Source organism: Xyrauchen texanus, chromosome 7 (assembly GCF_025860055.1).
Source record: "Xyrauchen texanus isolate HMW12.3.18 chromosome 7, RBS_HiC_50CHRs, whole genome shotgun sequence".
NCBI classification, from domain to species: Eukaryota; Metazoa; Chordata; class Actinopteri; order Cypriniformes; family Catostomidae; genus Xyrauchen; species Xyrauchen texanus.
In genome coordinates this window covers 15,785,568-15,800,453 of record NC_068282.1, presented here as the reverse complement: position 1 = coordinate 15,800,453, position 14,886 = coordinate 15,785,568, and the positions used below count along the sequence as shown (strand labels likewise).

Sequence of the window (14,886 nt, the reverse complement as noted above, 5' to 3'; positions counted from 1 at the left end):
CTTAAAAAGGATACTATTGTTTTGAAACATATTACAATATGACAACATTATTACATTTTAATTAAAATTCTTCTTGGTGAGTTCATAATGTAATACATTTCACATACTGTAATAACCTATTACATTTTGCACAAAAAAAAAAGCATTATTACATTATGTGCTCTTACATAATGTAATAATTATTATGTTTTGAGAAAATTATTACATTATTAACATTTATTATATTTACTGTAACTTATTACATTATATGCAGTTATATATACATTACGCTTTGTTATTAAGTTATGAGTTGCTACAGTGTATCTGATATGTTTGCTTGAATAACAATGATCACTCGCTGTTTTACGTAAGTTGAAGGTATGCAAGGATAACAGGAGGATTAACTTAACAACATATGGCCAACGAGTGATGTCATCTAAATTTAGCTGGAGCTTTTGTGAAGCCTTGATGACAAAATATTTTATTAGTCTTGAGGCCTGCACATTTACTGTTCAGTACTTATGCAATAAAATTCATAATTCACAATGATTATTGGTGATTTTCACAGCAAAACAACACCATAACATGTTTATTCATTTGCTTAAACGTTGACAACCACAAAAGCCATATTTTAACATTTCCTTAGAATTGAACTTTCTGTTTATAATGCAGATATACTGTAAGTATGTGTGTGTGTGTGTGTGTGTGTGTGTGTGTGTGTGTGTGTGTGTGTGTGTGTGTGTGTGTGTGTGTGTGTGTGTGTGTGTGTGTTTGAGATTGGAAGGTGTTTACTTTCCAAGTGTCCATGCTGGGTCATTTCTGATACTGAAGGCATTAGTCAGTCTAATGACTTTAGGTGTGAGAGAGTGTATACCGAGCATGTATACACCCCTCCGCACACACATATAGACACATAAAACACGCACACATACTGAGGAGGTGAAGCTGACAGATGATTGTGTTGTGAGGGTAGTTTTAATTCCAGTTGTTTAATGGCATGGCAGCAATCACGGATGAGTCTTCTTTTCTTCTGCAAGTTGAACACAGGTGAGTTATTTCTCATATATCTACAATGTATTTTTTGAACTAAGTTAAAAATCCATGATCTTCAATAACCCAGACCATGAACCAGACTATAATAGTTTAAGACAATCCTTATGTTTTGGGAAAGTAAAAGGAATGTTTGTCACTGCCTAGTGGTTCAGTATAATATTGTTACTTTATCATTATTATCTACTCAGGTTATCTCTTACATTTAGAAATTATTTAGTCAGATTTTGTTTTGTGGCTTGGACAATGTAAAATATTAGCTATGTCAGGGTTAGGGGGTTAGGGTTAGGTAAGAAATAAATAAAAGTGACATTAATCATCAAACATATAATTTAACATATAACACAATTAAACATATCACTTCCATTTTCATTACCAAATAGAATTTGTTTTGGGAAAAACTGTTCTTAAAAATGCTTTGCACGATGGTAGTGATAGCAGTATTGGGAACAGCAATAATTTTTTTATTTAAAAATATTAAAAAGTTCTCAAATGTATACAAAATTATACAATGATTTAACAATATGATTTTATGTTGAAAAGTAGAATGTCACTGATTGACACTTTTTTTTTATATAAATGTATTATAGAGGAGAATTTAAAAGGTCTGGATGGGGCAAGCCCAAAAATAGAGAAATCTTGGCAAATGTAACCTTTCAGCACTCTTAAAAATAAGGGGAAAAGTAAAAAGATAATAATACTTTAAGGCTATTATGAACTATCCTTTAAAATTAGAATAATAATTTTTTTAAGAAGCACTTTTTCTTTAAAATCGTCCTAGGCTAAGAAATGTTCCCCTAATTAAAGAGCCACCAATATACTTTATTGGGTAAAGTGAGGTAACATGTTTGTTTTGTGTAGATAAGCCTGTGCTTAAGCCTGAGCAGGCCAGATTTAACACTGACAATTAAAGTACAGCTCTCCGAGGCTAAATCCAGAGCTTCTGAAACTCTTAATATTCTCACATCAGAAGCTCAGATATATTACTGAGAAGTTGACTGAACTGTAATAGTGCTAATTGTTTTGCAAAGATAGGAGATTTGTCTGAAACTAGGTACTAAAAGTTATATTCACAATGGTTGTGGTACTTCCTAGACTTGCGGTCTGACCTTGACTAGTATAATTAGCTCCCTGTGTTGGCAATTGGAACTTAAGAAATAAGTGCAAATGTCTTGCAAATATTACCTCTTGCGAGGGACCATCATTGCATAATTGATTTGGAGGTTTTTCTTGCTTTAAAAGAGCCTTGTGGTTTATCTCTATAGGTGTGAAACAGTATATCTGTACTGTTTATCTCAAGGCAGAAGCCATAAATGCTTGGGAGTACATTCCTTCACTTCATGTTACTGACCTACAATGATGTTGGGACACTCTCCTCAAATGCCAGCTAAGATGATGTAGGAAGGACCTGCAATTTAGTTTGAGCTCTAGAGACATGGCAGCAGTCCAGAGCTCTGCTTATGATGACACAAACCTTGGGTCAGGCCCCGATGAGGATGACTCAGAAATTTCATTGTTAAGGGAAGAGTTGGATTCGGGAAGCGTGCTCTCTGAGGATTCTGTTTTCCCTGATTACGAACACGAAGATGGAAAAAAGGGAACTGCCAACACTCTGTATGAAGCCTGCGTCCAAAATGACGCACAAGCACTGAAGAGAGTGTTGGAGTGTGGTGTGGCCCGGGACGAGGTCATGGAAGTTGACATTAATGGCTGGGTAAGATACTGCCCATTAGTATAAGAGAGCATGAGACAGACTGAGACAGATCATATGTTCTGGAAACATACTTTTTAGGAGTAAGCTTTGGCAAATTGAGATGAACTAATGGATAATAATTTAACTCCTAAATTTGTCTTTTTCATTTGTATAGCTTAGAACAGTTCTAATAAATGTATAAGTGCCCGGATATTTGGCCCTTTAGACTCGTTATTATGGTTTTGTTGGTTATGAAGCATTACCTTCTAAGGGGTCCTGACAATATAATGAGTCTGTGTACTAGACCTATGTTTTTACCTTTTCACCTTTTAAAGGATTATTTTGAGAGAGTTCAATATTACAAACCATGACTCTTTCTTTTAGAATGGGTTGATGGTGGCAGCATATAAAGGCTTCCTTCCGATTGTTTATGGGCTGCATGGCTGTCCGCATCTGGACATTAACCACCAAGACAACGATGGCAACACTGCTCTAATGGTTGCAGCACAAGCTGGTCAGTTGTTGCAAATGTGATGCCAATTCACAATTTGAATTATGAACTACAGTAAATACAGTACATTTCATGATGTAAATCTACTGTATGAAATATGAAATAACTGATATTTCTGTGACCATCATTCTATGCACAAGAAATATTATTCATAAGTTGGTCATATTCTTATTATGATGTAAACATGTTAAATCAATTGTGAAAACAAAAAAAAAACTAAACAAAAATCAAGTTTTCATTGATGCACTTACAATGGAAGTAAAAAAAAATTATAATAATATTTAATAAATGCTTACATTAATTCTTCTGTTAAAACTTGTGTATATCTGAAAGGTAATCTGCATTTTTTTTTATCATCGTTAATCCCAGAATATTCCTTTAAGCCAAAATTCAGTTCTCTAGAATTCCGAACACAACACCTAGCATATGCCAGCATTAGACAGAATTGTTAAATAAATAGCTTATTTCCATTTTAATGGAATATTTCAAAACGTAAATCTGCTCATCTCCAGATGTAGCAATGGTATTAAATGTAAGCACACAATTAGGCCACATCCAGAGTGATATGTTTTTTTTTATTTTATTGTTTTAAAAAAATGTTTAAACTACGTTTTCGCTACGTTTACACCTCTCATTTAAGCAACAACTGTGTTTTCATCCAGCGAAAATTGAGTGCTTCGAAAATGCTCTACATTACCTCAAACCAGTTTGCAATTTATTGTATGCTTGCATTTTTTAAGCATTGAGAAGTTGATTAAATTATTGTGCAGAATTACTAAAAATACAGCGTAATAAATGGAAAGAGCACCTCCAGTATTTCCAGAAGAAACAAGTGTGGAAATAATGTGCATTTCATTGTTCAATATATGTGAATAACTATCCACACAGAAATATTCTAAAGCTTTATTCTTGTAAACCTCTTTTTCTGAATAAAGGATTGAGAAAAATGTGAAACTTAAACAAAAAATGATGGTCAATATTTGTATTCACAGGTCACGCCTCCATATGTAATTTCATCATGAATTACTTTCCCGGAGCAGACACAGAGATCAGAGACAACAGAGGATTCACTGCTCTCATTAAAGCTGCCATACAGGGCAGGGATGATGCGGTGGCAGCTCTTATAATGCATGGTTAGTAGTTCATGCCTGAACAGATACACACAAATAATGTATTCTGAAAAAGGTCCTTTAGATATCAGCAGCAATTGTATTTGGGAGATACATACATTTTTTTCATGCAGAACAGTAACAGCTCAGACACCAGGTGACCCACATGGCCAATCAAGAAATGGAAATGCTGGCAAAGTATATCAACTCAATTTACCTTAATAGTGCCCATAAGATTAAACAATTAAGCAGCCAAACAAGCGCATTGGGTATGTGTGCGCTTGTGTGCAAGTTTTTATTTAGCCAACTCAGCTGACAATAGATAAGCTTTAAGATAGCCACTAAGACTTCACATCCCTCAGGTCACTCCATTTTTTTCTAACCTGTTTCCACACTCCTATCTTCTATCAATGGCTCTGTTCCAACACTCTTGAGAACCACCTCTGTAGACAGAATGGTAAGGTGAAGACTCTTTAACAAGTTATTTAATATTGCTGCAGCTTAAAGAAATATTCCAAGTTTAGCTAAATTGGTGGCATTTGTGGCATAATATTGATAACCACAAAAAGTTCTGATTTTTCTTAAAAAAGAACTACAAATTTAGTAGGCAACAAGACAGCTCAAAATGTTTGGAACAGAGCTAATGTGTACATTTTAATGTAGCCTTATAATGTCCATCTCCTATTTTGAAACCATCATACTCCAGCAGGCTCTCAGGCACAAAAATAATCTTTTAGGGATTTTGTACAATTAATCCCCATTCTCTCTCCATCTCAGGTGCGGATGTGAATGCTGTAGACTCAAACCGTGGGAAATGTGCACGTGACTGGGCGCTGAAAACAGGTCGCTTTGACACACTGCGTCGCCTGCGCCGCCTTGCATTACGCCCCACAGCAGAACAGTTTTGTGACACCTACATCCCTGAGTGGCCTAAACTTAAGGTATTGGTCGCAAAAGAAACAGCCAATAAGACTGCTGGCCAGAAGCTGACTCATCGATTCAAGAGCACATTCGGTTTCAGCTTCCCACGTGACCCGCAGGACAATGGTGTCATGGATCACATGGTGCGTATGACCACCAGCCTTCGCAGCCCACTCATAGCCACGGCAACACGCCCGCTGTGCCCAAGCAGCCCTCCAGAGGTGGGCAAACGGCGGCTGGCTGTGGCTGAGCTGGTTCAGAGGCACTCAGGGACAGAGCTGGAAGAGGGTTCACATTGCCATAGAAACAACTCCATCACAAGCATTTCTCCCTCTGTCCACTCGACAGGATCTGTTTCTATGTCCTGCTGTGCTGATACAGAGAGGCGTAGCAGTGTGCTGTCCATTGCTCAGTCTGGTTTACGCTCTTTCATCCCTCGTAGTGTAGCATCAAGACGCAACAGCATTTTCCCTTCGGGCTGTGTTCCACAGATTAAAGTCACCAAGTCTTCTGAGCCCACCCCAAAGAAGGAGAAAAAGAATAAAAGAGAAAAGGGTTACCTGGAGCCTCCAAAGTGGAAGTACAAGGAGGCCAAGGAGCAGAAGAAGAAAGAGAAGAAAGCACTGAAAGAAAAGGAAGAGAAGGAGAAGAAAAGCAAAGATAAGAAAAAAAGGAAAAAAAAACATGAGGACTGAAGTGGGTGTTAATGTCCTTAAAAGATCCCATAAAATCACTTTAGAAGTACTGTTTTCGTTCCTGTATTTTTAAATTTCCAATGGAGCAAGACGTACTGAGTGGCATTCATAGCCAAAAGGTGTTAGTTATGTCAAATCCATGTAACATGATGTGCTAATTGGTTACAGGTGTTATTAGGGGGATGGATATTCTCAGTCTAAAAACATTTGATTGGACAAAAATTCATGTTTGTGCAAGAGTCATCAATATTTTTGATCCGTTTTCCCAGAGTAGAGAGACTGTACATTTATAACTTGCATATTATGTATGCTTATATATGCTAAAAGTCAATATTGTCCACTTTCAGAATTACACTAGCATATAGATGAAATCAAATCAAATAGAAAAAGGACACTATTTTAATGGTGCTAGCGCTAAGCGCAGGGGTATACTTTAAGCCATAAATGAAAAGTCAGTGGGCATGGTCATGAAGTTTTGATATGTTTGTGCAAGTATGCACTAAATCTAGGTGCAAGAGGGTTTGGCAAAGTGCTTATGGGCTGGGTCAAGTACAATTTCATTTGGAGGTTCTTCTCCAGTTATTCCAGTGTCTGTGTACTATTACTGTATTTAGTCCATTCCCTGCCAAGCACCAATGATATAAACAAAGAAATTGGTATTGTATGCAATGAATTAGAAGAATATAAATATGGACTTTTCTTTTGTGCAATAACTGCGTCCTTGAATGTAATTCATATTTCTAGTGACACATGACACATTTTTTTACACATGGTAAATGTGGTTCTCATCAGGATTTGGAAATATGCTCAATTCAATTATAAAGTAAGTATTATTAATCATCTACCGAAACACATTTATTGGCTAATATTAACGGTGATTGTATCGGAACACTCTTCACTTCTACCGGTCCTTTTTGACTTTGAAACGTTTTATTATTGTATTAAATCAAGAAATAATTCAACAAAAAATATTTCTAATTTCAAATGACACTTCATACCAAACTAAAATAATATAAAAATAACAAAAATGGTAAAAAAATATCATACCAAATACAAACATTTACTGTCTCGAACTTCTCCACCGGCCCCTTTTGCAGTGACTTAAAGATCACACTATGACAACAGGTGTATTAGATCATAACTACAATTCAACAGTGATCGTCATGGATCTAATTTGACGTTCCACTATATTTTGGCCATGAACTTTGTGGCCATATGATGGTGGAATCTCCAAACTGCAAATGCAGGAACTGACTTTAGAATTCAGCTTTAGCTGCTTTTGAAATATTTTATCGCAATTACCTTTTTCCCTTACACAAGGTCTAAGCATGGGGGTTGCCATTTTAGAATCACATGACTAGCCAAATACTACATGCTTAATTGCAGTAACCATCCTGTTATTTGACACATTCACTCATTGACCAAGTTATCTTGGCTGACTGTGAAAAACTAAATTTCTACAATGGCATCAGAAACTGAAAACTAATTATTTTAATGATGCTTCATCCAAGCTGCTAGGTGTCAGTCCAGAGGACACAAACACACAAATTACTGAGTGCACCTTTAAGTCATAATTATGGTAGTACAAGAAGCAAGTTATAATTTCTTGCTTTATTATGTATTATTAATGTAAATATGTATGATCTATTGTAAGATACTGTGAATGTGATTTAAATAAACTATGTGTCCTGTAGTCCCCAAAGTTATTGTCTTATTAGGGGTTCTCTCTCACTCTCCAAACCTGTATTAACACCTCGACTAGCAGTTATGCAACCCAGTCATCCTTAGAGCTGCAGCTAATCCATGCAGGATTAGAGGTCCAGTCAGGTCACTTAGGTCAAGCAGGCTTCTGGTTAAGTTTGGGATCATGAACCATGGCTTCTAAATTATATATTTTGAAAATTACTTTTGAAGTGACAAGATGTACATCAAGAAGTCAAGAAGTCAAGAGAGGAGAATGTGGTATACCCAGTATTACAAAACAACAGTAAGAATAATATGGTATGGAACATATTAGGAATAGTGTTTATCAGTATACTATAATATAAAAAATGAGCAATGATAAATAAGAGAAATATGCTTGAAAAGGGAATGAAAATATCTGAAATATATTTCCTCATACCTCATGAATTTTTTTTAAAAATAACTCTGTGACGAGGAGGAGGATATGGCCGGGCCATGATGGAGCATGGCCGGTGCTAAATCAGCTGATCAGTGGGAGAGTGAGATAAAAGGAAGAAAGAGATATGCATGCTGCCCTGCTGCGTGTGTGTCTGTGTTTGTTTATGTTTCTTATATGTTGAGTTTTATCATTAAATGTTATGTTTACTGTTCAGCCGGTTCCCGCCCCCTCCTTGCCCGTCCTTTCCCTGTTAGAGTGGTGCCGAATACAATCAGTGTACATGTCACCGAGTCCTCGCTGCTGCCATCCACCAGGGGAGCAGCCGCAGGCATCTGCCTGGGTATGGAGTGGTCACTGCTGGCCGCCAAGGGCTGTAGGACTCACTGCCATCCACCGGGGGAGGAGTGAGTTGGTGTCCACCTGAGGGCGGAGGAGTGGTTGAGGACCGGGCGACAGCGTGTCCACGATCCGGCGAGCAAATTCTTTTCTCTCTCCGTCCTCCCCACAGCATTCGCGGCTGTATGATTGGTTCCTCGTGTGTCTCTGCTCACCCTTTCCCTCTCCCCATGCCTCCCCTTGTCTCCCCCAGGTTCGCATGAGGTGGGGTGGACCACCGGCTGACAGAATGGCTGGCAGGAAAGTGTCTCCCCTCCAGAGATGGCGGGAGAGTTAGTCAGACCTGTGGCGCCAGAGGGCGTGGCCGGGCTTTTCGGACTTTACTGTGTATTTGTGTGTATGTATGTGTGTTTGTGTGTATGTGTTGTAGTGTATATGTAAATGTTTGAGTCTTTGCAATATTTAATACAAGCAATTCTAATAAATCATTACTTTATCATATGGAGTGAGTTCATTAAAAGCGTATGTACACCGTAACCCTTAGTTGCATATACTCAAACAATTTGAAATGTCTAAAAATAAATATGTTTGCTCTCAAAACTTGTGCAATCACCTGATGTGGTCTTCACGATTCATGTGTACTTTAGTAAAGTTGGTTGCAGGGGAATATATTAATAATAATAATAACAATTATTATGCAACTAAATTACAAAAATAATTTCTCCCAACTCAATTGTTTATTCTCAATTTATAGAGTACAGCCATGGCCAAAAGTTTTGGCAGTGAACTTTTTCACATGTTTCTATGGTATACTGGAAAACAATGATAAGCATTTCATGAGTTTTAAAGGCTTTTATTGGTAAAAACATTCAATATATGCAAAGAGTCAATATTTACAATGTTGACACTTGTTCTTCATAACCTCTGCAATTCCCTCTGGCATGCTGGATATCAGCTTCTGGGCCAAATCCTGACTGATGCTGATCCATTCTTGCCTTATTAGTGCTCGGAGTTGATCACAATTTGTGGGCTTCCACTCACCTTTTGAGGATTGACCACAGGTTCTCTATGGGATTAAGATCCGGGGATTTGCCTGTCCATGGATCACAAATTTAAATGTAATAATCACCGAGCTACTTCATTATCACTCTTGCCTTATGACATGGTGCTCCATCATGCTGAATAATTCACGGATCATCTCCAAATTGCTCCTGGATCGTTGGGAGAAGTTGCTCTTGCAGGATGTTTTCGTACCATTCTTTATTCATGCCAGTGTTTTTGGGCAGAATTATGAGAGTGCCCACTCCCTTGGATGAAAATCCACCCCACACATGATTGGTCTCAGGATGCTTCACTTTTGGCACGACACAGGTACTCAACTCAACTCATGGTAGCGTTCACCTTTTCTTCCCTGGACTATCGATTTTCCAGATGACCCAAACAGTCTGAAGGGGGCTTCATCAGAGAAAATAACTTTGCACCAGTCTTCTGCTGTCCAATCCTTGTACTTTCTGCAGAATGTCAGTCTGTCCTTGAGGTTTTTCTTGGAGAGAAGTGGCTTCTTTGCTGCCCTTCTTGACACCAGGCCATTGCCCAAAAGTCTTTGCCTCACTGTGTGTGCAGATGCACTCACACCAACCTGCTGCCAATATTGAGCAAGATCTGCACTGGTGGTGGCGCTATTCCATAGCTGACTACTCTGGAAGTTCTTGATGATCCGGTAAATGGTTCTTCCAGGTGCAATATTCTTTCAAATCAAATCAAATCAAATCAAATCACTTTATTGTCACACTACCATGTACACAAGTGCAACAGTAGGTGAAATTCTTGTGTGCAGTTCCGAGCAACATAGCAGTCATGACAGTGACAAGACATATACCAATTACAGTAAACAACATACTTACACAACACAATTTACATATCAAATGTACACATACTTACACAACACAATAATTATATACAATGTACAGTAAACAATACATACAATAAAGAATACACAATATACAATACAATAAGTAAGGAGTATATGAAATATATATATATATACAGGTGAAACTCGAAAAATTAGAATATCGTGCAAAAGTTCATTAATTTCAGTAATTCAACTTAAAAGGTGAAACTAATATATTATATAGACTCATTAAAAGCAAAGTAAGATATTTCAAGCCTTTATTTGATATAATTTTGATGATTATGGCTTACAGCTTATGAAAATCCCAAATTCAGAATCTCAGAAAATTAGAATATTACATGAAATCAATAAAAAAAGGATTTTAAATACAGAAATGTCGGCCCTTTGAAAAGTATAATCATGCATATGTACTCAGTACTTGGTTTGGGCCCCTTTTGCATTAATTACTGCCTCAATGCGGCGTGGCATGGATGCTATCAGCCTGTGGCACTGCTGAGGTGTTATGGAAGACCAAGATGCTTCAATAGCGGCCTTCAGCTCTTCTGGATTGTTTGGTCTCATGTCTCTCATCTTTCTCTTGGCAATGCCCCATAGATTCTCTATGGGGTTCAGGTCAGGTGAGTTTGCTGGCCAATCAAGCACAGTAATACCATGGTCATTGAACCAGGTTTTGGTACTTTTGGCAGTGTGGGCAGGTGCCAAGTCCTGCTGGAAAATGAAGTCAGCATCTCCATAAAGCTTGTCTGCTGAAGGAAGCATGAAGTGCTCTAAAATGTCCCAGGTAAGACGTTTGACATTTGAAGCCCATGTCCAGGACCCGTCTGTGTGTGGTGGCTCTTGATGCAGTAACTCCAGCCTCAGTCCACTCCTTGTGAAGCTCCCCCACACATTTGAATGGCCTTTTCCTGACAATCCTCTCCAGGCTACGGTCATCCCTGCTGCTTGTGCACCTTTTTCTTCCACACTTTTCCCTTCCACTTAACTTTCTATTAATGTGCTTTGATACAGCACTTTGAGGACATCCAACTTCTTTTGCAATTACCTTTTGAGGCTTTCCCTCCTTGTGGAGGGTGTCAATGATGGTTTTCTGCACAACTGTCAGGTCAGCAGTCTTCCCCATGATTGTGAATTCAACTGAACCAGACTGAGAGACCATTTAAAGGCTCAGGAACCCTTTGCAGGTGTTTAGCTGATTAGAGTGTGACACTTTGAGCCTACAATACTGAACCTTTTCACAGTATTCTAATTTTCTGAGATTCTGAATTTGGGGTTTTCATAAGCTGTAAGCCATAATCATCAAAATTATATCAAATAAAGGCTTGAAATATCTTACTTTGCTTGTAATGAGTCTATATAATATATTAGTTTCACCTTTTAAGTTGAATTACTGAAATTAATGAACTTTTGCACGATATTCTAATTTTTCGAGTTTCACCTGTATATATATATATATATATATATATATATATATATATATATATATATATATATATATATATATATATGAAGTAGTATATTGAGGAGAATATGTTGACAGTCCAGTGTGAGATCATAGATTGATAAAGTGCAGTGCTAATTATTGATCCTGATAGATCAAATGTTCAACAGTCTGACTGCTTGGGGGAAGAAGCTGTCATGTAATCGGCTGGTGCGGGTCCTGATGCTGCGATACCGCCTGCCTGATGGTAGCAGTGAGAACAGCCCATGACTCGGGTGGCTGGAGTCTCTGATGATCCTCCAAGCTTTTTTCACACACCTACTGGTGTATATGTCCTGGAGGGAGGGAAGCTCCTCTTTTGCAGGGCTTTGCAGTTGTGGGCGGTGCTATTGCCGTACCAGGCGGTGCTGCAGCCAGTCAGGATGCTCTCTACAGTGCTGGTGTAGAACCGTGTGAGGATGTGGTGGTTTATTCCAAACTTCCTCAGCCGTCTCAGGAAGAAGAGGCGCTGGTGAGCCTTCTTCACAACGGCCTCAGTGTGGACAGACCATGTGTGTTCCTCAGTGATGTGGACACCGAGGAACTTGAAACTGCTGACTCTCTCTACCGGTGCTCCATTGATGGTGATGGGGCTGTGTTCTCCGTCTTTCCTCCTGAAGTCCACCACAAGCTCCTTGGTTTTACTGACGTTGAGGGAGAGGTTGTGCTCCTGACACCAGCGTGTCAGAGTGTGCACCTCCTCTCTGTAGGCTCTTTCATCATTGTCAGTGATCAGACCTACCACCGTCGTATCGTCAGCAAACTTAATGATGGCATTGGAGCTATGTGTTGCCACACAGTCATGTGTCATGTAGGGAATACAGGAGTGGGCTGAGAACACAGCCCTGCGGGGCTCCAGTGTTGAGGGTCAGTGATGAGGAGATGTTGCTGCCCATTCTAACCACTTGACGTCTGCCTGACAGGAAATCCAGGATCCAGCTGCACAGCGAGCTGTTTAAGCCCAGAGCCCGGAGTTTCATATCAAGCTTGGAGGGCACTATGGTGTTGAATGCTGAGCTGTAGTCTACAAACAGCATTCTCACATATCTGTTCCTTTTTTCCAGATGGGAAAGAGCAGTGTGTAGTGTAGATGCAATGGCATCGTCAGTGGAGCGGTTGTTGCGGTAGGCAAACTGCAATGGGTCCAAAGAAGGGGGCAGAACAGAGCATATGTAATCTCTGATTAACCTCTCAAAGCATTTGCTGATGATGGGTGTCAGAGCAACAGGACGCCAGTCATTCAAGCAAGTGATTGTGGCTTGCTCCGGTACAGGCACAATGGTCGATGTTTTAAAGCATGTGGGGACTACAGACAGGGAGAGGGACAGATTGAAAATGTCCGTAAAAACACCAGCCAGATGATTCGCGCACGCTCTGATGACGCGGCCCGGAATGCCGTCTGGACTCTTGGCTTTACGGATGTTCACCCGTCGGAAGGATCGGGTTACATCCACAACAGAGACGGAGAGTGAATCAACCTCTGTAGCGTCAGCCGCGAGTGCTCTCTCCGCGAGGGCGGTGGTGTTGTCCTCGAAACGAGCATAAAATGTATTGAGTTCATCCGGGAGAGAGGCAGCGGTGTTCACGGTGGAGTCTTTATTCCGTTTGTAGTCCGTGATGGTATTAATTCCCTGGCACATACTTCTAGTGTCAGTGGTGTTGAACTGGCCTTCAAGTTTGTGCCTGTACTGGCGTTTGGCTGCACTGATAGTGTTACGGAGGGCATAACTGGCTTGTTTACGCTCCTCCGTGTTAGAAGAATTAAAAGCGCAGGACCGTGCATTGAGTGCCACGTGAACCTCGCCGTTAACCCATGGTTTCTGGTTGGGGTATATCCGTATTGTTTTGGTTGGAACAACATCCTCTACGCACTTCCTGATGAAACACGTTACGCTGTCAGCGTAAACCTTGATGTCGTCATCAGAGGCAGACCAGAACATCTTCCAGTCCGCGTGATCAAAACAGTCTTGTAGCACGGAGTCTGATTGGTCCGACCAGCACAGGATCGTTCTGAGGGAGGGTGCTTCCCGTTTCAGTTTCTGCCTATAAGCAGGTAGAAGTAGAACGGAAGAGTGGTCCGATTTGCCAAATGGGGGGCGGGGGAGGGATTTGTAGCCATACCGGAAAGGAGAGTAACAGTGATCTAAAACCCGGTCCCCATGTGTGTTGAAGTTTATGTGTTGGTGGTACTTTGGTGCTATTGTTTTAAAATTAGCTTTGTTGAAGTCCCCGGCAACAATGAACGCAGCCTCAGGGTGCGTGGTTTCCTGCTCACTTATACACCCATACAGTTCCCTGAGTGCCCGGCCTGTGTCGGCTTGTGGGGGCATGTACACAGCTGTGATAATGACCGCTGTGAATTCCCTCGGTAGCCAGAATGGTCGACACAGAAGCATGAGATATTCCAGATCAGGAGAGCAGAAAGACTTGATGAAATGTACGTTCCTCTGATCACACCATGATTTGTTGATCATAAAACATACACCACCACCTCTGCTTTTACCTGAGAGGTCTTTCGCTCTGTCCGCTCGGTGCACGGAGAAGCCCGTGATTTTGATGGCCAAGTCTGGAATCTCCGCAGCCAGCCAGGTTTCTGCAAGGCATATAACGCAGCAGTCCCTCGTCTCTCATTGGAAAGAGATCCGCGCTCTCAGCTCGCAGAGTTTGTTGTCCAGTGATTGAACATTTGCCAGTAGTATACTGGGTAGCGGGGGTCGATTTGCACAACGTCTTACTCTGATGAGAACGCCGGCTCTTTTTCCCCTTTTCCTTCTGCATTTCCGCGGCCGGGCAGCCCAGACAAAGGGCTCCGCCGGCGTGTTTGTAAACAGCGGGTCGGCGTTGAGGAATTTGAAGTCCGGTTTTCGATGTGTAATTGTATAACCTATGTCCAAAAGTGTTTGTCTGTTGTAAACAATATGGCAGACAACATCCAAGACAAAAAAACAAAGAACTGTAAACAGAACAAACAATAAACCGCAGTGTTGTATCGGAGCTCGCAACGCAGCAGCCATACTCAGCGCCATCTTGAGTCCTTATTTGCAGCAATTTCCTTGCATGTGAGGCCATTTTGATACAAAG

At 40.2% G+C, this 14,886-nt stretch overlaps 1 protein-coding gene across 1 annotated transcript; it reads left to right on the top strand.

Moving 5' to 3' along the window:
• The first annotated feature begins 876 nt into the window (after nt 1-876).
• LOC127646156 (photoreceptor ankyrin repeat protein-like) lies at nt 877-7,651 on the top strand. The gene is made up of 5 exons (XM_052129621.1): nt 877-1,026; nt 2,295-2,743; nt 3,107-3,236; nt 4,226-4,366; nt 5,120-7,651. Exons 2-5 carry the CDS (start codon nt 2,465-2,467, stop codon nt 5,956-5,958), a joined length of 1,389 nt encoding a protein of 462 aa, XP_051985581.1. The 5' UTR covers nt 877-1,026; nt 2,295-2,464; the 3' UTR covers nt 5,959-7,651.
• Nucleotides 7,652-14,886: the final 7,235 nt, after the last annotated feature.